Raw genomic sequence first — 19,897 nt, 5'->3', positions numbered from 1 at the left:
CTATAAGGACTGGAAGGAACCAAAAGGAGATGAAAACAGTTGCTGCAAGGTAAGATTATACATGGACTTTTAAAATATTTTATTTTATAATATTCTAAAAAGTCAACTACAAATACACATACACACAGTCATGGCCCCAGAGGAAAAACGTGAACAAATGGATTGAACAATGTTTGGTCGATTGGATACCTCATCAGGCCGAGGATAACTGATAACCTAGCTGAGGTCCTCTGGGGCAGAGCTTTTTAACGTGCGATCCTGGGACCAGCAATATCAGTATCAATCTGGGAACTTGTTAGAACTGCAAATTGTAGGTTAACCTCGGATCTACTGAATTTGAAACTCTGGGACTAGGGCCCAGCAATCTATGTTTTAATCAGCCTTCCAGAGAGTTCTGATGTCTGCTCAAGTTTGAGAACCAATGCTCTCAAGTACTTTTCCATTCTGATACTCTGTGATTTCCCCACATCTTTAAAGAGTCCATCTTTCACACCCATGTTATCTCTCCCAAGTAGTATCATCACTCTTTATAAGAGTTCCGTATTACTTACTAGGCCAAGTCCAAAGTGTTCACCTGACAGTCAAGGCTCTACTTTTGCTGCTGAATTTTGTCTTTATGTCTGCAGCTAGTTAACATAAACTGTGCTTATGTGCTAAGTACTTTATGTACATGATCTCATTTAATCCTCATAACAACCCTCTAAGGTAGATAATAGAAATATCCCCATTTTATAGATGAGAAAACTGATGCCAAAGGAAGTCCAAGATCATACAATTAGTGAATGATGAAACAAGAATGACTTCAGAGCACATGTTCTTCAGCATTACTGAGGTTCAGAGAAGTAACCTAATTGGTCACAAAGATAAGTAATAGACCTGCTATAGGAACCTAGGCCTACCTGATTCCAAAGCTTGCTTGCTTTGTAATCACAAAGCTCTTTGCTAGGCAGGACCATTTGCTCACTGTCTTGGAACATGGCATTGCCAGGAATCATGCTGTTGGCTCATACCCACTGTCTATCCTCTCTGCCACTAACCCACATCCCATAGCTCTCCGCAAGGTCTTCCATGGTGTGTCTCTGAGATCCCTGGCCAGAATGGGTGCTTTCTCCCTTCTCTGAACCCCTGTGGTGCTCTACATGCATCTTTTTCACAGTATCAATTCCTACTCTGACTTATAGCTATGCACCTGCTCCTTCAGGGGAGGTGGTGGTCTAAGTGGTGTGGTGTCACCAGTGACAGACAGAACAGGTGTTGACTGAATCAACTGAGGTATCTTTTATGTGGCTAAATTCATTCTTCACATATTTTACGTGTCTTATCTGCCCAGCCAGAGGAGAGTAAGCTCCTTAAGAACAAGGACCAAATCTTTTACTAATTTTATATTTTCAGCTCCAGGCTAGGTACAGTCAAGTCTATAATATATGCTTGAGTTCAAGTAGAACGCCACTGGTACACAACTCTGGTATAAATTTTTCTACTACTTAAACTCTGCAAGGATGCAGCTTATATTAATAGGGGAAAATTGGGTACTACACAAATAGATACAAGCAACTCATTTTTAATAAACAGAAATAGTAGACAACATCATTAATAGTGTTAAATAATAATCAATACAATTTTATGAGCACATTTCTCTTCTGAAAATTTGTTCAGATTTCCATGTAATTGGAAAAAAATCACATTCTATCTTTAAAAAATATTGAGACTATTATATGCTTTCATTATGGCTCTTTTAAAATGAAAACATACAATCTTTAAAAATCATAGCACAAACCCCAATGTCTCTCATTAAGGAAAATGTAGATATTTTCATTCCAAATATTGATCATCTATAATAGTCATTTATCTAGTCCAACAATATGCTTTTAACAGGAAAAAATAGCTCTCATAAATATTCTAACGCCTACCACATACCCAGAAAGCAAAGATACAGAAAATCAGAATATGTATTTCAATAATACTTAAACCTTGAAAACTAGATTTATAAACTTTTAGGAAAAAGATCATATATAAGCCAAATGCCACTTTTCTTAATTCATAAATTGTTTTATTTAATTACATACACAGAGAAAAATACCAAGCCATAACATATTTTTAACAAACTGGAAGACAAGATTAAAAGTATGTAACAATAAAAACAAATAAATAAAGATGATCAAATTATCATAGCCTTTGTGTAGTTATTTATTCCAATCCAATCCTTACACTGTACCCACATGGTCTAACAGTAAATATACAACAAAAGATCTGATGAGCTTGGCGATCGTCTCTAATCTAAATCAATGTACTACCACTGAACAGACAGCATAAACTTACCAGCTCCACAGATCCATAATGTTTCCTACTGAAATCCCCACGTCTACAGCCTAGGTCTTCCGAGACAGAGCTGGAACAAAAATGCTTCATCAGTATTATACATAGCGATCTGGCCACAAACCTTCTGCAAAAATCAACTACCATTTGCAAAAAGGGCTGCTATGGAAGAGACTTGCAGTGCCCCGGCTCCTCACTGCAGGGGAGCCTCCTTGCAACAGACACAGTCCCCAGCAGCCATTGCAGAGCCTGGCTTTCATGGAGCCCTCAATAAAAAGCAAATGCCAGAGTCATCCCTGGAAGTATAGGCAATGATTGAATTAAATATTTAGTCATTTGGAATCGACTGAAATTTCCAAGGCTACTGGTGGTTTATAATTTCATTTCTGTATAACCAGAGAGGAGAGAAGCCCTGCAGTAAACTTGAGGCAAGGGACAAAGCTGCTGAACCGGATCTTGCAATTATCTTTCGTTTAAGAGAGCCTCTTTGTCCCAAATATGCAAAATAAAAATAACCAGCATTATTTAATGCTATATTTTAAGTAAGAGAAAGAAACTTCACAATCCTGGTAGGCTCCACCCCCTATCCCCCTTTAATTTAGGATTTTTATGTGGCAATATGAAAAAAGACCAGAACTAACAGAAAATCTAGTGTCCAAGTATTTTCAGCTTTTTACATAGCAGCAGCTACCCACCCCCAAAAAAGGCTTACATCAGATTTCAAAAATCACATGTTGTTGAAGAGCAATTAAAACAAGGGCAAAATTGTTACTACGTTTTCATCCTGAATGCACAGTTGCACACTCAAAAGGCACATATCTTATTAGTTAGTATATTTAGCACCCAAGCAATACTCATGAAACCACATGAGATCCACAAAATATAAACAGTTTTAATAAGTTTGGTTCTAATATGTCATGCAAATAACTCTACGATAACATAGAAAATAAAATTATATAGGAATAACATGTTTACTAGATTCAAAATATTTGGGATCTAACATGCAAAGAAAGGTGCATTTAGTACCTTTTCATCCTTCCTTAAACAGTAGGTTACATTTTCTAAATTACAGCCCTCTTGGCACATGCAGAAAGAGACTGACTCTGATGTTTAGCAAGCAGAGAACTGACTCTCTGCCAGGACACTGTTTGACAGGCTCCAAGAAAGACAGCATGAGAGAAATGAGATTAGAGAGTCTAATGGTATTCTGCTTCCACCATCTCATAGAGATGGCTGAATTAATCTTATATGAGAAATTTAACCTTTTGTAGTCCTCTCTCTCTTAGCTGAAAATGGGCAACATCAATGTATGCAGTTTGAAAGAGTGTTCCAGAAATTACCCAGGCTACATTCTTGCTTTTAGTGATAAGATTTGCTACCCAAAAATCTCCAAAAAAGAATAAAAACCTTCCCTCCATGGTCAATTCCAGTCTGTATTAAATATGTCCTCTATGCCCATTTTCTTAGCCCATTTTGAAAACCTTCCTGGAAGCTACTGCCATTGCCCTACATATCAGTCACCAAGCCCGCATTACTGGCCGCTCCAGTGAGAGGAGTGCTGGTGGACTTGGACAGAGATCGGGCACAGAGCGGATGCCCAACGGCTGTTGACTAAATGTTCTGTCTGCCCAGAGTTCAACCCGACGCTTCAATTTCAGCCAGGCCCACTAGGAAATCAACAACAGCAACAGCTTCTAACATGAATAGCCAAGAACACGAAAAAAGTGAGGATGTGGAGCACTGGGTCCTCCCTGTGCTGCCATCAGCTCTGCTGAGGGGGTTCTGAGACATGGTGCCAATTCCCTAACTTTACCAGCAGCCAGACACAAACACATAACCCTACATCCTAGACCCACCACCTTCCTTAGATGCCTCACAGAAGGAAAACAATGTCCTATGAAAACAACCAGGGCGTGAGTTATAAAGAGAATGTCCACTGTGTGTTGCCCTCCCTTCCCCCATATTACATTTCATTCAATATACTGCAGAGGGATGCTTGCTAATAGTGGGAACCAGGCTGACCTATATGGGCTGCATTTCTTGGGTTGTAGGAGGCACTCAAACCAGCCAGTTAAAAAGACCTAGCCACTTCCCTCTTCCCTTCCTACGCTCTCTGGCCTCTAGGCCTCCAGCACAAGGGTTATGAGTAGAGTGGCTCACCCAGAGCTCCAAGGGGAGCTTTGTTCTCCTCCCAAGGCCCTGCGTCTGGCCTACTGCCTGGCACATAGTGGACATGCAGTAAATGCTTATTGCATTAATGAAGGTATTTGTATATCTTTTGAATCATACTGGCTAAAGACTGACAGCACCTCTTCTACCAGGGCAGGCTGCCCACTGCCACCCCCACTAATGAGCCATTATTATTCCCTGCTGGTCATTATTCCCTCAGTCCAGAGTCCTGGCCTATAAGGCGGCCACCGTTATGTGCACGCCAAAACCTGTCCTCCTTTTGTCTTGGGCTTGGATTGCATTTTCCAGTCCCTCTTGCAGGATGTGTGGCCATGTGACTGAGCTCTGGCCAAGACAACATAGGCTGAAGTGATGGATATGCATCACTTCCAGCACATCCTCTGAAATGTGCCTGATCTCCTAGCCTGTGGCCAGCTGGACGGAGAGGCTGTAGAGACCTGCAGGAGGGCAGAGCTTCAAGATGGAAAAACGTGGGTCTCTGACTGACCACAGGGAAGGCCACACCATGAAGAATGTCTGTATGGAAGGCTACACCACGAAAAACATCTGTACTAGAATATGATGTGAGCAAAATACAAACATTTAGTTGTGTTAATCAGGTAGAATTTGAGTCTACCTGTTAAAGGTGCCGTTTACCTGAACTAATACAGAAGTGCCGTAACAACAACAACCTAAAGTAGTAGGAAGGCAGCAGCCAGTGAGGAAATGGATCTCAGAGGCTGAAGAGATAGAAATCTATATTAGATGGTAGCAAAATATTTGGTAAAACTTACACCTGCAGTCATTCAGAAGGTGGACCATGTACTCAGCGAGCCTGCAGCTCTAGGGAAAGTGGCTAGAAACAATCAGAGTGAAGCTGAGCACTGGCTCCTCTTGGCTGAACTTAACAAGGTTCTTCACAACGAAGAGACAAGCCCAGGAAAGAACTGGAGGGGTTTCAAGCAAAGATAGACGAAAACAGAATGAATCGAGAGACCAAGGGCCTCATGGACTTGAGAAATCAGTTTCTGGATCCCAAACAGTAACAGCTCTGGCCAAAGAAATATGGGTAGAAATGAGGGGCACCTCTACCAGACCCAGCCCATAAAAACTTCCCATGAAGGCCGGGTGCAGTGGCTCATGCCTGTAATCCCAGCACTTTGGGAGGCCGAAGGAGGAGGATTACCTAAGGTCAGGAGTTCGAGACCAGCCTGACCAACATGGAGAAACCCTGTCTCTCCTAAAAAAAAAATACAAAATTAGCCAGGCATGCTGGTGCATGCCTGTAATCCCAGCTACTTGGGAGGCTGAAGCAGTAGAATCACTTGAACCAGGGAGGCGGAGGTTGTGGTGAGCTGAGATTGCACCATTGTACTCCAGCCTGGGCAACAAGAGCAAAACTCCGTCTCAAAAAAAAAAAAAAAAAACCAAACAAAAAACCAAAAAACCTTCCCATGAATAATCCTTGGTCTCTTTTCTTATCTGCTAGCTTCATAGAGAGGACTCTGGGGTGGAAGAGGGATACAGCCACAATATGAAGGCGTCTGGATCTTAAATGACCACATAGAAGATTCTAACCAGGAGTAGCCTCACTGGACTCTGATATGAGTGAGCAATAACTTTTTATTGCCTTAAGTCACTAGGAGTCAGGGTTTACCTGTTACATTAGGTAATTTTATCTTAGTTGATATAGCTCTCCATAGGTAATAGAAAGTAGTGTAAGAATAAGGTCCACAAACAGGGTTTGTCAGAGGGCTGGTGGGCCAGGATGACTCTAGATCAGGGGTTGGCAAACTACAGCCCAATTCAGCCCACCACTTGTTTTTGAAAACAAAGTTTTATTGGAACATAGCCATGCCCAATGGTTATGAACTGTCTATGGTTGCTTTTGGATTATAACAGCCCCGAGTTGAATTGCTCCAACAGAGACCCATACGGCCCACAAAGCCCAAACTATTTACAAACTGACCTTTTAAAGAAAAAGTTTGCCAACCCCCGTAGTATAGTCTCCCGAATCCCTACTGTTGGTTTTAGGCCTACCCAGAAACTGATTAGTGTGTCAGTGAAAAAAATTCTGACACCATGTCAGAGGACATGTTGCTCAGACTAGAGTCTGAGCTTTGCAAAAATGCAGATTCCCTGGCCCTATTCTGAGAGGTTGTAAGTCAGTTAATCTGTGATTTTAACAAGCAGCCAGGGGAATCCTGATGCAGGTGGTCCACAAACAATGCTTTGAAACATACTCCTTTTCCAGATGACTCAGGAATCCTGGGAAACCTGTTAACCATTCTGCAGCACTCTTTATAAGGAAGGACAAGGCCTTAATCCAGGTTTCTATCCACGGGAGGAGATGCAATGTAGTCCCTCAAAGCATGGACTTCAGTCACAGATATGGGTTCTCAACCTCTCCGGGCATTAGTTCCTTCATCTGTACAACGCAATTGAAAATATCATCTACTTAGCAGGGTTATAAAGAATAAACAAGAAAAAGCAGACAAGGTTCTAAGCACAATGTCTGTTGCCCAGGCTTGAGTGCAGTGGTTTAATCATAGCTCACTGCAGGCTTGAACTCCTGGGTTCAAGCGATCCTCCTACCTTAGCCTCTTGAGTAGATGGGACTACATGCCTGGTTAATTAAAAAAAATTTTTTTGTAGAGATGGAGGTGGGGGAGTCTCACAATGTTTCCAGGGCTGGTCTCAAACTCTGGCCTCAAGTGATCCTCCCACCTCAGTTTCCCAAAGTGCTAGGATTACAGGTATGAGCCACCACATCCAGCCAGCTCTTATTAGTAATATGAATGCCTCTTGGGTTTTTAGAAAGTTGGCGTAAGTGGTTACTAAATTTTAAAATAATTTTAAATAAAATGCTTTGCCTCTTATCCCTGAGTAGCAGTAAGGGAGACCCAGGGCCAAGCAGCAGGCTTCCCCGGGCAGCGCTGAGGGTGGCATCATGTTTCAGCACTACATCTCCTCCCTAAAAGCGTTGGCCTAGCAGTTTGACCTCACCTAGAAAATACCTGGGACCCACTGTTGCCACGACAGGGGGAAGAGACTTTGAAACCTGGCTAGAGGAAGTGACCTGAAGTACCAAAAAGAACTTCAAGTTTCCCACAGGCAACGTGGTCCAGGCTCTAAATATAAACCCTTCTGCTTTGGCAATTTAACGTGTGAGGATGCTGAATCACACTTCGCAGGCATGAACATAGCTGAGGACCTCCATGTTAAATCTCTAAATATGGCCTGGGATGAGAGCAAAGATTTCCAGCTCCACGTAGAAGCTAGACAGATTTCCATGATGTAAGTCACATTCCTGGAAAGCAGGACAACCTCCTCCAAAGAGTCAAGAGTTGTTAAAACGGATAAGGAAAGAAAAGGGAGTCAGCCAGCCCCCAAGGGGAAGCCAAACTCAGTGATCCAGGTCATCACTCAACTGACACTGAGATTAGTGCTGACCTCACAACAGACCCCACAAGGCCAGGCCTCAGCAGTGTCCAGGCCTGGTGGAAGAGTTAAGGCCAACAGCGACAAGGGAGACTCTTCTAGATCAGTAGAGAATTTGTAAGAAGTAACAGGCAGTTGTTCAGAAGCCTACCAACAGTCAGGAGCTCTAGGAAAAGGCCTCAGCCACTGCCCCACTATAGGCAGACAGTAAGAAACAGATGGAAGGGATTCTCCTTACTGAGGGACAGAGAAGCTAAACCATGTGCCAGACTGTAGGTTTAGGCTTGTAGGGAACCCAGGGCCTCCTAACAACAGGTGCTAGAATAGCTTCTTGCACAGAAGGGACCAGCTGTCTCTCCTCCTAAAGATAAGTAAAGTGCCACAGAAAAGCAGGGATGTGATGACATTAATTTCTTTTCTTTTTTTCTTTCGAGACAGGGTCTCACTCTGTTGCCCAGGCTGGAGTGCAGTGGCAGCATGCAGCTGACTGCAGGCTTGAACTCCCAGGTTCAAGCAAACCTCCCACCTTAGCCTCTCAAGTAGCTGGGACTAAAGGCACGCACCACCACACCTGGCTAATTTTCGTATTTTTGTAGAGACAGGATTTCGCCATGCTGTCCAGGGTGCTCTCAAACTCTTGGCCTCAAGCAATCCATCTGCCTCGGCCTCCCAAAGCGTTGGGATTACAAGTGTGAGTCACCGCACCTGGCCCACATTAACTTCTAATAATGAAACGGAACAATTCTGTCCTCTTGAAGGCCTTTGAGACATAGGAAGTAGGAAGTAAGCAGAAAGATTTCCAAAGCAAAAGGGGACCTAGGAAATCAGGGCACTTTGATTCTTCTAACTCTCCAGACGGTTCCCTGCTCCCCTGTTGTGTTTCTGGGGGTACAATACCATGTGTTCCTTGTACCAGGATCTTAAGTTTACCATCCCTTAGCAAGATCCACCAACCATAAAGTGGTTAGATACTCCTGGATTTGAATTTCAGCTCCATCACACACGACCGCTGTGACCTCAGACAAGTTACTTATCCTCTCTGAGCCTGTTTCCTCATTGCAACGGGAGGTTAAAACAGTATCTGTCTCCATGGGAGGACTGAAAGAGATCATATGGCACACAGTAGTCACTAAATAAATGCTAGTTATTCTAATTGTCATGGATCTTACCTGTCTTGGCCATCACCATGTCCTGATGTACCTTATAGAGTTCCTGGTTCATAACAGGGCACTTGATAAATATTTGTTGAATAAATGAATTCTGAATAAATTACTACATTTGCTCTACTTGAACACAGGTGGGTTCCTTTCCCTTTCTCTTCTCCCTGCACCCCCCACCAATTGCCAGTATACATTCTCAGACATGCTTTCAAGTACATTTGAAGTTATTGTTTACGTTTTTCAGTCATCTTTCTCATTCTACTTTTCTTTTCTCTAATTCTGGAAAGCACACCTCCTACAGAATCAGTGTGTCCACTAAGTTTCTGAGGCAGACATATGCCCCTGAAATTTATGTGGTTCACTAACATTAATACAGTCTTGTGGCAATTCACTGCAAGATTCCTTTCAATAATGATCTCTATCAGTGCCTTTACTATTGTATCTCTAAAATAAAAAATAGTAACCATACCAAATGCTGGCAAGGAAATAGAGAAGCTGGACCAGTCATCCATGGCAGGTGGGACTACAAAATTTTAAGCTAAGCCTCTTCAGAAAACAGTTTGGCAGTTTCTTATAAGTGAAATATGCAGTTACCATGTGACCCAGCAATTGCACTCTTGGGCATTTATCCCAGAAAAATGAAAATGTATGGTCAACACCCTGCACAAAAATGTTCAAAGCAGCTTTATTGATAACAGCCAAAAACTGGAAACCACCTAGATGTCCTTCAAAGGGCAAACAGTCAAACAAACTGTGGTACCTCCACACCACAGAATATTACCGAGCAATTAAAAGGAACAAACTACTGATGTATGCAACAACTTGGATGAATCTCCAGGGAATCATGCTGAATGGAAAATGTCAATCCCAAAAGGTTACAAATTGTATGATTCATTCTTGAAATGACTGAGTTATAGAGGGAGGTTGGAGGGAGGTGTGGTTATAAAAGGGCAACATAAGATAGCCTTTGGGGATGGAACTGTTCTGTATTTGTCTGTGAATACAGGTAGATACAGGAACCTACACATGCAATTAAACTGCATGTAAAACTGGGCAAATCTAAACATCAGTGGAATGTCTCAATGTCAATTTCCTGCTTGCAATACAGTACCATAGTTACTATAGTTACACAAGACGCTGCCCCTGGGGGAAACCTGGTAAAGGGTACATGAGATGTCTCTGTGTTATTTCTTACCACTGCATACGAATCTATAATTATCTCAAAATAAAAAGTTTAATTTAAAATACTGTATCTGAGTTTCACTCACTTAAAAAAAGGTTACTGAATACCTCCAAGGTACCAGGCACTGTGCCAGGTGCTAAACCTGAGATATGTGGTCCCTGCTCTCATACAGCTTACAGTGCAGTGGGAAAGAAAGATACAAAGTACACAGGACTTCACAGGAACAAAAATATTGTGCAAGCAAAGCACAATATGTATATAGCAAATCTGGCAAACTGTAAAACAGCCTCTTTTTATCCCCTTCGTCAGTAGCATATGCAGTCTTCGGGTGTGGGTGCCCACAGCAGAAGCCGGGGAGGTCTGTCACACTCTTCTCAGCTCAAGACCCATCATCCAGAAACCTCGGAAACATTACCAACTAAGTGGTTCCTGTGAAGTACGATGCTTGCACACCTGCTCCCTCCTGTCTTAACTCTTCAGTGACAGCGACCTTGGCTTCTCTTTTCCTGTAAGGTCAAGACTTGAGGGTTTTCCAGCCCAGTGTATAATTTAGTTTGGGAAACATCACTCCACATGGGATCTATAAATGCATGACCAAATTGTATTAAACGGAAACTTAATATAAGGAAAATAACTCAGTAGACAACATATGTTGTGGCATACCTCCCTTAACCACCTGCAGATCTACTTCTTTGGGGAAATCCCTCGAAAGTCTGTCTCTCCAGGTTCATAAGGTTTCCCCACTGGGATTCACAAGATCTACCCCAGCTGTGCCCAGACCCTGAAGGGATGCCTACTATTTGGAACAGGTGTTTCTGCACAGTCCCTAGGTAGCAAGATTCCTAGAGAACACCAAGGTCATTGTGATTTTGCTGCTCAGTGTGGTCTTTTGATATGAGCTGGTGAGAAATACAACGTCCCAGGATCCACCCCAGACCTAAGAAACAGAATCAGCATTTTAACAAGGTTTCCCTGGGATTCATATGCACATTGAAATCTGAGAAGCACTGATTCTAGCTCTTGGTTCTCAAACCTAGCTATGTATCAGAATCACCTGGAATTTTGTCTCTAACTTGTTTTATTATGAAATATTTCAAGATACAGAATAATGAAGAACAATATAATGAACATTACAGATATAAAACTCCTGTGTACCTCTCCCTGACCCCATTTTCATCTCTCCCTCCCCTGAAACAATCACTAATTGGGCTTATACTTCCTGCTCATAGTTTTATATTTATACTATGTACTTACTCATTTCCAATATACTGCATTGTTTAGCATATTTTAAAAATTTACACAAGTAAATACTACATAGCATGCATATCTTCCTGCAACTAACTCCTCTGGCTGAACAATTTGCTCTTGAGATTTGTTCACGGTGATGCCTGTAGCTCTAACCCACCCACTATAACTGCTATATGATACCTGCTGCATCAATGTCCTCCATTCTCCTATTGTTGGACATTTTGGTTGTTTCCAATGTTTAAATAATGCTGTAAAGAACATCCTTTTACATGCCACCTTGAATACCAGTGCAATCATATCCCTAGATTCCATACCCGGGAGTGAAGCTGCAAGGTCATGATGTGTGCACTGTTATTTTTTCTACATAGTGTCACATTCGCTTTCCAAAGTGAGTGTGCCACTTTACCCTCTCATGAGCAGCATATGCATTCTAGTTGCTCCAGAGTCTCGCTAACACTTGGGATTGTCGGACATTAGTTTTTGCCAGTCTGAGGAATATGAAACGATGTCTCACTGAGGTATGGCTTTAATTTGCATTCCTCTGATAGCTCAAGAGCGTGAACATCTTCTTCTTTGCTTATTGGCCTTTTGGGCTATGTTTTCCATGGTTTGCCTCTTCCAAATCTTTTGCCCCCTCCTTTTTTGTATGTTGTTGGTGTTTTTCCAATTAATTGGTAGATTTTTTTTTTTTTTCTGAGACAGAATCTCACTCTGTCACCCATGCTGGAGTGCAGTGGCACGATCTTGGCTCATTGTAACCTCTGCCTCTCGGGTTCAAGTGATTCTCCTGCCTCAGCCTCCCAAGTGGCTGGGATTACAGGCACGTGCCACCACATCTGGTTAATTTTTGTATTTTTAATAGAGATGGGGTTTCACCATGTTGGCCAGGCTGATCTCAAACTCCTGATCTCAAGTGATCTGCCTGCCTCGGCCTCCCAAAGTGCTGGGATTATAGGCGTGAGAATTTGTAGATATTATTTGTATATTCTGAATACCAACCCTTTTTTGTTAACAAATTACCAAACTTTTTCTGTTACAACTTCCAGATAGTTGTTTTTCTTTTCAAATTTTGTTTCTGATATCTTTGAGCAAGCATTAAGTTTTCAAATTCTAATGTAGATATTTTCAATCTTTTCCTTTATGGTCTTTGTTTTTCTGACTTAAGAAATCCTTCACCATCATGATTTCCTAAAGATAGTCTCTATTGTTCCAGGTAAAAGTTTTAAAGTTTGCTTTATAATTTTTTTCATCTAAATAAGTAAATGTCCAGTTCCTACCCTAGACCTCCTCAATCAGAATCTTCAGGAAAGGGATCCAAGCACCTAAATTTTAAACTGAAATACATTTAATAGGTGATTCTGTTACAGTCACCCTAAGAGATGCTGATCAACTCATTTCCCACCCACTAGATGCCAATGAAAGGCATCTTCTCTACAAAATCCCAGGAAGCCATCTCATCTCTGTCTCTTTCACTGGGTTAGAAGAGACTTCAGAGACTTCCAAGTCCAGAGACTTAAGGACCTTCTAGTGTCTAATCTTTTATCTGCAATTGTGAAGCCTTTACCAGATACTTGAAAAATAGCCATCCAGTCTCTACTTGCACACTCTCAGTGATAAGAAACACCCCCACAACCCAGGTCCTCCCTTCTTCCTGTTAAACAGCTTTTTTCTATATTGAGTTGAAATCCATCACACCTTTATCTCCACCAGCTGGTCCTACACCTACATCCTTCATCTTTTCTTAACTTCTTCACCATCACTCCCACACCCCCAACCACCTGCCTAGTCTGGCACCACTCCCCGCTCAGCACTCCAGCCATACAGCCTTTCTCCTATTCCTTTCCATTTGCTGAGCTGCCCTTAGCTCCTAGAATGCCCCCTCCAAACTCCTCCTTCTTCCTGACTCTCCCTCCCAAACTAGGAATTACAAAGAGGGTATCTGATTAACACCCGCCTCCCCACCTACAATTTAAGCTTCACAATGGGTTCCCTGTTGGTTTTTTTCAGTACTGAGCCTAAACACCTAACATACTATCTGGTACAGACTTAGTACTTGGTAGGGTTTTGTTAAATGAAAGAATGAATGAATGCAAGCAAGTCAGCCAGTCCTTTGGGGCCATATAAAACAAGTTAAAATCACTTGTATAGGAAAGCCCTTCAAATATCTCAAATATCTGAGGAGAGCCATCATGTTCCCTCAGTTTTTTTCCTTCTGTAAAGGAGGCTGGGAGTAACAGGGGAGGGTGAGGCCAGCTATATTGGGGAAGTGTCTAAAGAAGGGACAGGGCAAATACATAGACCAGTTCATAACTTTCTGTAGGGTCAGGCCCATGAGACAATCCCTCGGCTCACAATTCCACTAACAGCTGAAGCGAACTGCCTTATACAGCATATTCATGAAATTCGTTTTTGAGTCAGACATAAAAATGCTATAAATATTGCCTCAGGTTCATCCAAAAAAATTCGTTTCAGGGGTTAATACGATGCCACTAATAGAAGTGAACAAAGAAAATACTGTGGGAGCAATCACAGTGAATAAATTGTGACATGGCTCACTAGCTGTCAGTTCATGATGACATTCCCTATGTCTAGAGATTGATGTTTCTCAATACATAGGTAATGCAATTAAGAGGAACTGACTGACACCATAACATTAAAAAATCAATCAGTTACAACTGTCAAAATTCATTCCACTGTATATTTAAGATATCTGCATTTCATTGCATGTAAATTATAGCTTAACAAAAAATTCCAAAACAAAGATCATATACAGAAAATATAGAACTCAGCACTTAAACTTAAATAAATATCTACATGTGTAGAGAAATTATATGTGCATAAATGTTGCTTGGTATCTACTTAGCCCTGTCTGACTCACCACTAACTCACTGCCTGATCTTAGGCAATAAATATCGCCTTCATGGACCTCAGTTCCTACAACTATATAATGGGGTTTGATGGTTTGATTAACGAGTTAACTCAACAAATACTTATCATCATAGTGCCTTCCCACTGGATTTAATGAAAAAAGACACATGAAGCACTTACTGTGGTGTCCAGCTTACACAATAAATATTTGAATAAACAGGCTGTGTATCCATGCTTCTCATCAACAGAGAAGAAAAAAGTTCTCTGTAGATGTCTAGGGGCAAGCCAGAATTTGCTGTAGTCTACAATTTTCTTGCTTTAGGAACATAACCATCAGGGAAGAAAAACTTTTCCTCTACCCTCTTAGTTTTCTCCCTGAGGCCTGCAAATTTAACTGGAAAAAGACAGATTGACAGGAGAAAAAGTATACACGTTTTATGTTTAATTTTACATGCAGGGACGTTCCACAGAAAACAAATAAAAATCCAAAAGGCACTTACACTGGGGGGCTTATATACTATTTTGACAGAGGGTGATAAATTGTGGAGAAGTGACTAGACAAAGGAAAAAGGGTTTGGGGTTTCTAGGGCTGGTAACTTGTTAGAAGGTATATGTGGGGGAAACTAATGGTAGTTAAAGGTTATTTAGTAGCATTTGTCTCATCTCTATCTCCATCTCTGGTGATAGGTGTTGTTCTCCTCTTGGTGCAGGCAAGGGGAGGGGGCATCTTCACAAGGGGAAATTTATGCCCTGCTTTTAGGCAGATAGAAAAAGGGCAGAGAGTTCTTCCTGTGTCTGCTTTTTTTCAACTGCCTTCAGCTCAAAATAATCCTTCTGCCAAAGTGGTGTATTTTGGGGCGGCATATTCTGATCCCTTTCATTGCCAATACCAATATGTGAGAAATTCTTAGTCTCAAACATAAAAATAAATGCTGTAGAACTGACATGAATTTTGCATTAAGGGATCGGGGGGCACGGAGCTACTTTTCAAATGGTCTCTGTATTGTATTCCAAATTTCTGGACCAATTTAGGTCCACTCCATGTTATCTGTGCTCTGTTTTTCTTCAGACACATTCAGACCACGTAGTGGAAGAAAAGCAGCTTACTCTGTGCTTTTAAGGTCAAACTATATTTTTGAAAGATTTTCTAAAATGTTTACTTCACTAAGCTGCTCTGATTCTGAGACAGTCTCCTGAAAAAAAAAAAAACTATGAAATCAATGGTGATTGAGAGTGATGAGGGAAGGGGGGATGTTCTTCACAGAAAGCAAAATAATAGATAAGCCAAACTTATGGAAACACAGGAAGAAAAAGTATTTGAACTAAGAACATTTATTACTATACGAGATGACAAGAAAACAACCAGCCTGTTTCTAAGGACAAAATTAGATTTATAAAAATGAGTGCTGGCTAAGGTGAATTTAGGGCAGGACAGCCCAAACAATTGCCTTTTGCCTCTTAAAAGCACTGATTAAAAATAGTAATACTATCTAATCCCTATTTATAGTGTGCCCTTATGGTGTGCTGTACTGTACTTTGAGATGAGGTTAGCACCAAAAATGGGTTACTGGTCCTTGAGGAATATGAAAGTTGAAAGAAGTGAAGACTGAAATAGTCAAAGGAATAGAATTCTTAGTAATGGCATAACCTCCTTGAGGAAAAATGATTACTTTTAGCAGTTATTCCTGCAGGGGATGCTGAGCTCAACAGTGAGCATTGGCATCCAGAAAAGGGCCAGGACGTCCTGGCAGGGAGTGAGACCATCCTCCTCCCTGTTCTTAGGGCACAAGGAGCAGCAACAAATGAGTTCTGTTCCGTGCTTGCAGTCTATGAGCAGCATCCTTAACTCTGTGTCACCTTGACTGGTGAAGATCCGCATCCCTCTCCCTTCTATTCAGTCCACCTCCCTCCCTGAAAATCTCAATCGTGCCTGAGTCTTCACATACTAGCTCTGTTCTAATGACTCTCCAAACCAAATCTCCAACTCGAATCTTTCTCCCCAACTGAAAACTCAGATTTCAAAATACTGGACACGGTTCCATGGATACCCCAGTAGCCCCCAAAATATCATGTGCCCCTAATCAGACTTACTGCCACTCCTGCATTCCTGACTCTGTTAGCAAAAGGCTGCCCTTTTGCCAGTCACTCAGGCTGCAAAGTTCAGAGTCATCTCCCATGTCTTCTCTCACATCCCACATCGAATCAGTCACTAGGCCTGCTACTGCTCCCACCACCATGTTGCTTTTGAAACGTGTATGACTGTATCTATGTATTTGTATTTTATTATTTAAAGAGATAACACATTCAGTTGGTTCAAAACTCAGAGTATACAAGACTGTACAGGAAAACGTCTCCCTATCTTCTGCCTCCCAGCCCCCCATTTCCTCTCCCCACAGGCAACCTTTATTTTTTCTTGCGTAACTCCCAGAGGTATTGTATGTATTTTTTAAAAAAAGAAATATATCTTCCCCTTTCCCCCTTTTTTACACAAATGGTAGCACACTACACAAAATCCTACTCCTTGTTCTTTTCATTTAATGTATCTCAGCAATCCTTCTAAATCAGTAACAAAGAAGTTCTTGTATTCCTTCTATTTTTTAGATGGAGTTGCACTCTTGTTGCCCAGGTTGGAGCCCAATAGTGCGATCTCGGCTCCCTGCCACCTCTGCCTCCTGGGTTCAAGCGATTCTCCTGCCTCAGCCTCCTAAGTAGCTGGGATTACAGGCGTCCACCACTACGTCTGGCTAATTTTTTGTATTTTTAGTAGAGACAGGTTTTCTCCATATTGGCCAGGCTGGTCTCAAACTGCTGACCTCAGGTGATCTACCCACTTCGGCCTCCCAAAGTGCTGGGATTACAGGCGTGAGCCACCACACCTGGCCTCTTGTACTTTTTCTTTTTTTTTTTTTTTTGAGACGGAGTCTCGCTCTGTAGCCCAGGCTGGAGTGCAGTGGCCGGATCTCAGCTCACTACAAGCTCCGCCTCCCGGGTTCACGCCATTCTCCGGCCTCAGCCTCCCGAGTAGCTGGGACTACAGGCGCCCGCCACCTCGCCCGGCTATTTTTTTTGTATTTCTTAGTAGAGACGGGGTTTCACCGTGTTAGCCAGGATGGTCTCGATCTCCTGACCTCGTGATCCGCCCATCTCGGCCTCCCAAAGTGCTGGGATTACAGGCTTGAGCCACCGCGCCCGGCCTGTACTTTTTCTTATATTGAGTAGACATACCATATTTTACTTAACCAAGCCCCTAGTTAAAAGGTTTTCAATCTTTTCTATTACTAATGATGCTGCAATGCATAATCTTTTTTAAAAAAATTTTTATATATTTTTTAAGACAAGTTCTCTATCACCCAGGCAGAAGTGCAGTGACACAATCAGGGCTCATTGCAGCCTCAACTTCCCAGGCTCAGGTGATCCTCCCACCTCAGCCTCCCAGGTAGCTGAGACCACAGGCACACACCACCATGCCCGGCTAATTTTCCTGCATCTTTGGTAGAGATGGGGTTTCATCATATTGCCCAGGCTGGTCTTGAACTCCTGGGCTCAAGTGGTCCACCCACCTCAGCCTCCCAAAGTGCTGGGATTACAGGTGTGAGCCACTGCACCCGAACCATAATCTTGTATATGCCATTTTGCACATGAGAATACTTGTAGAATTCCACCCTGTCATAGTTTCTTGCCCCTTCTCCCTTTTCCATTTTTACTTTCTTTAATTTAGCTCAGACCTTCACTGCTGCTGAGGTCTTCTAACTGGCATCTCTACTCTAGTACCCTTAACTTACACGCAACAAATAGTAAGCACTTTCTACATGCCAGGTACTCTATTAAGACAGGGAAGATAAAGGGAATAAAAAAGAAAACCCAGCCCCAGCCCAAAAATCCTCACCTGTCTCATAGTTGTTGGAGCTTTGGGAACTTATTAATAAACCAACCCTTTCTTGTCTTTTTGGAATTAGCTGGGAATTAGTGACAGGAGTCAGGCAAATGAAAAACAAAATATCGGCCAGGTGCAGTGGCTCATTCCTGTAATCCAAGCACTTTGGGAGGCTGAGGCAGGCAGATCTCCTTGAGTTTAGGAGTTCAAGACCAGCCCGGGCAACATGGCGAAACCATGTCTCTATCAAAAATACAAAAACATTAACTGGGCACGGTAGCACGCACCTGTGGTCCTAGCTACTCAGGAGGCTGAGGTGGGAGGATCACTTGAGCCCAGGAAGTGGAGGTTGCAGTGAACTGAGATCACACCACTGCACTCCAGCTTGGACAATGGAGTGAGACCCTGTCTCAAAAAAAGAAAAAAAAAAAAGAAAAAGAAAATAAGAAATTTCCTTGCTGTCAGTGGTCAGTATTTCATTGGCAAACAAAGCTGAATCCAAAAGCCAAATGAGCTTTCTACTACTTCCCACAAGTTTAGACCCTGGGGCAACCCTCCTGTGGGAGAGTCTGATCTGCAGAGAGGTAGACACCTGCCAGGTCGGCTGCAAGGGAAATAGTCTCAGGACTGTCAAGTTCCAACAGGGGAATGGAAACAGATGGGCCCCCAGGCCTACCCACATAGAAACAGGAGGCGAGGTAACATACAAGCTCTGTGGGCAACCAGATCCCAAAAGGGAGAGAGGAAAGGAGGCAGGGGACGAGTCAGCCGCCCTTCCTTCCAACCTCTCTCTTCCATGGGAGTAAAGCAGAAGTTTCTTATGGAAACATAAGGGCAGGGGAATAGAATTCCTCCTAACAGTAAACTAAAAGGTACTTTCTGGCACTTGTTTTAAAACACAGTAGCCCTATACTTAGGAACAAACTAGGTATTTCAAAGCTTTTGAAAGCTATTAAAAAGGGTCTAAATACAAACTTCGCATGTTTTCACTTATTTGTGGAACTAAATATTAAAATAATTGAACTCACGGAGGTAGAGAGTAGGCGGAGGGCTTCCAGAGATTGGGAAGGGTAGTAGGGGACAGGGGCTAGTGGAAAGCGTTAATTAGTGAGTACAAAAAAAATGGAAAGGATGAGTAAGACCTAGTATTTGCTAGCACAACAAGGTGACTGTAGTAAAAAATAATTTAATCATACATTTTTAAATAACTAAAAGAGTATAATTGGGTTATTTGTAACACAAAGAATAAATGCTTAAGGCGAGGGATACCCCAATTACTCTGATGTGATTATAACACATTGCATAACTGTATCAAAATATCTCATGTATCTCATAAATATATACACCTACTATGTACCCACGAAAACTAAAAATAATTAAAAAAATTAAAAACATATCGAAATAACAAAATTGCCTAATATTTGTATAATGCCTTGGTGACAAACTCAAACACATGGCAACTTTGCTCAAAAGATCAAAAAGTAAACTATGGACAGTCGAGGACAGGGAGGCTGGCAGGCAGCAAGAAGCATGGGGAAAGAGAGAATAGGAGGTGAAGGAATAGGAGATAACGATCTGACTTGACAGCATTGAGGCCCTGGATCTAATCAGCCCTGAAGCCAGATCTGTCTCTTTTCT

General features: G+C 42.1%; 1 protein-coding gene across 6 annotated transcripts in view; it reads right to left on the bottom strand.

The window, feature by feature from the left end:
• The window catches only part of GARNL3 (GTPase activating Rap/RanGAP domain like 3), a 173,017-nt gene that overhangs the window by 129,067 nt on the left and 24,053 nt on the right, over positions 1 to 19,897 (bottom strand). For 3 of the 6 annotated variants that reach the window (XM_017949985.1, XM_017949984.1, XM_017949986.2), the window contains exon 3: positions 2,320 to 2,389. The exons of 1 other annotated variant lie outside the window; for it this stretch is intronic. In XM_017949985.1, the coding sequence (XP_017805474.1) occupies positions 2,320 to 2,389 (70 nt within the window). Of the gene's footprint in view, positions 1 to 2,319; positions 2,390 to 2,460; positions 3,262 to 3,342; positions 5,665 to 19,897 lie in introns of those variants that run through there. 2 more of the 6 variants (XM_003911928.5, XM_009189142.4) reach the window with 2 other exon arrangements.

The sequence above is a fragment of the Papio anubis genome, chromosome 13 (genome assembly GCF_008728515.1).
Source record: "Papio anubis isolate 15944 chromosome 13, Panubis1.0, whole genome shotgun sequence".
NCBI classification, from domain to species: Eukaryota; Metazoa; Chordata; class Mammalia; order Primates; family Cercopithecidae; genus Papio; species Papio anubis.
This window is presented reverse-complemented; position numbering and strand designations above follow the sequence as displayed.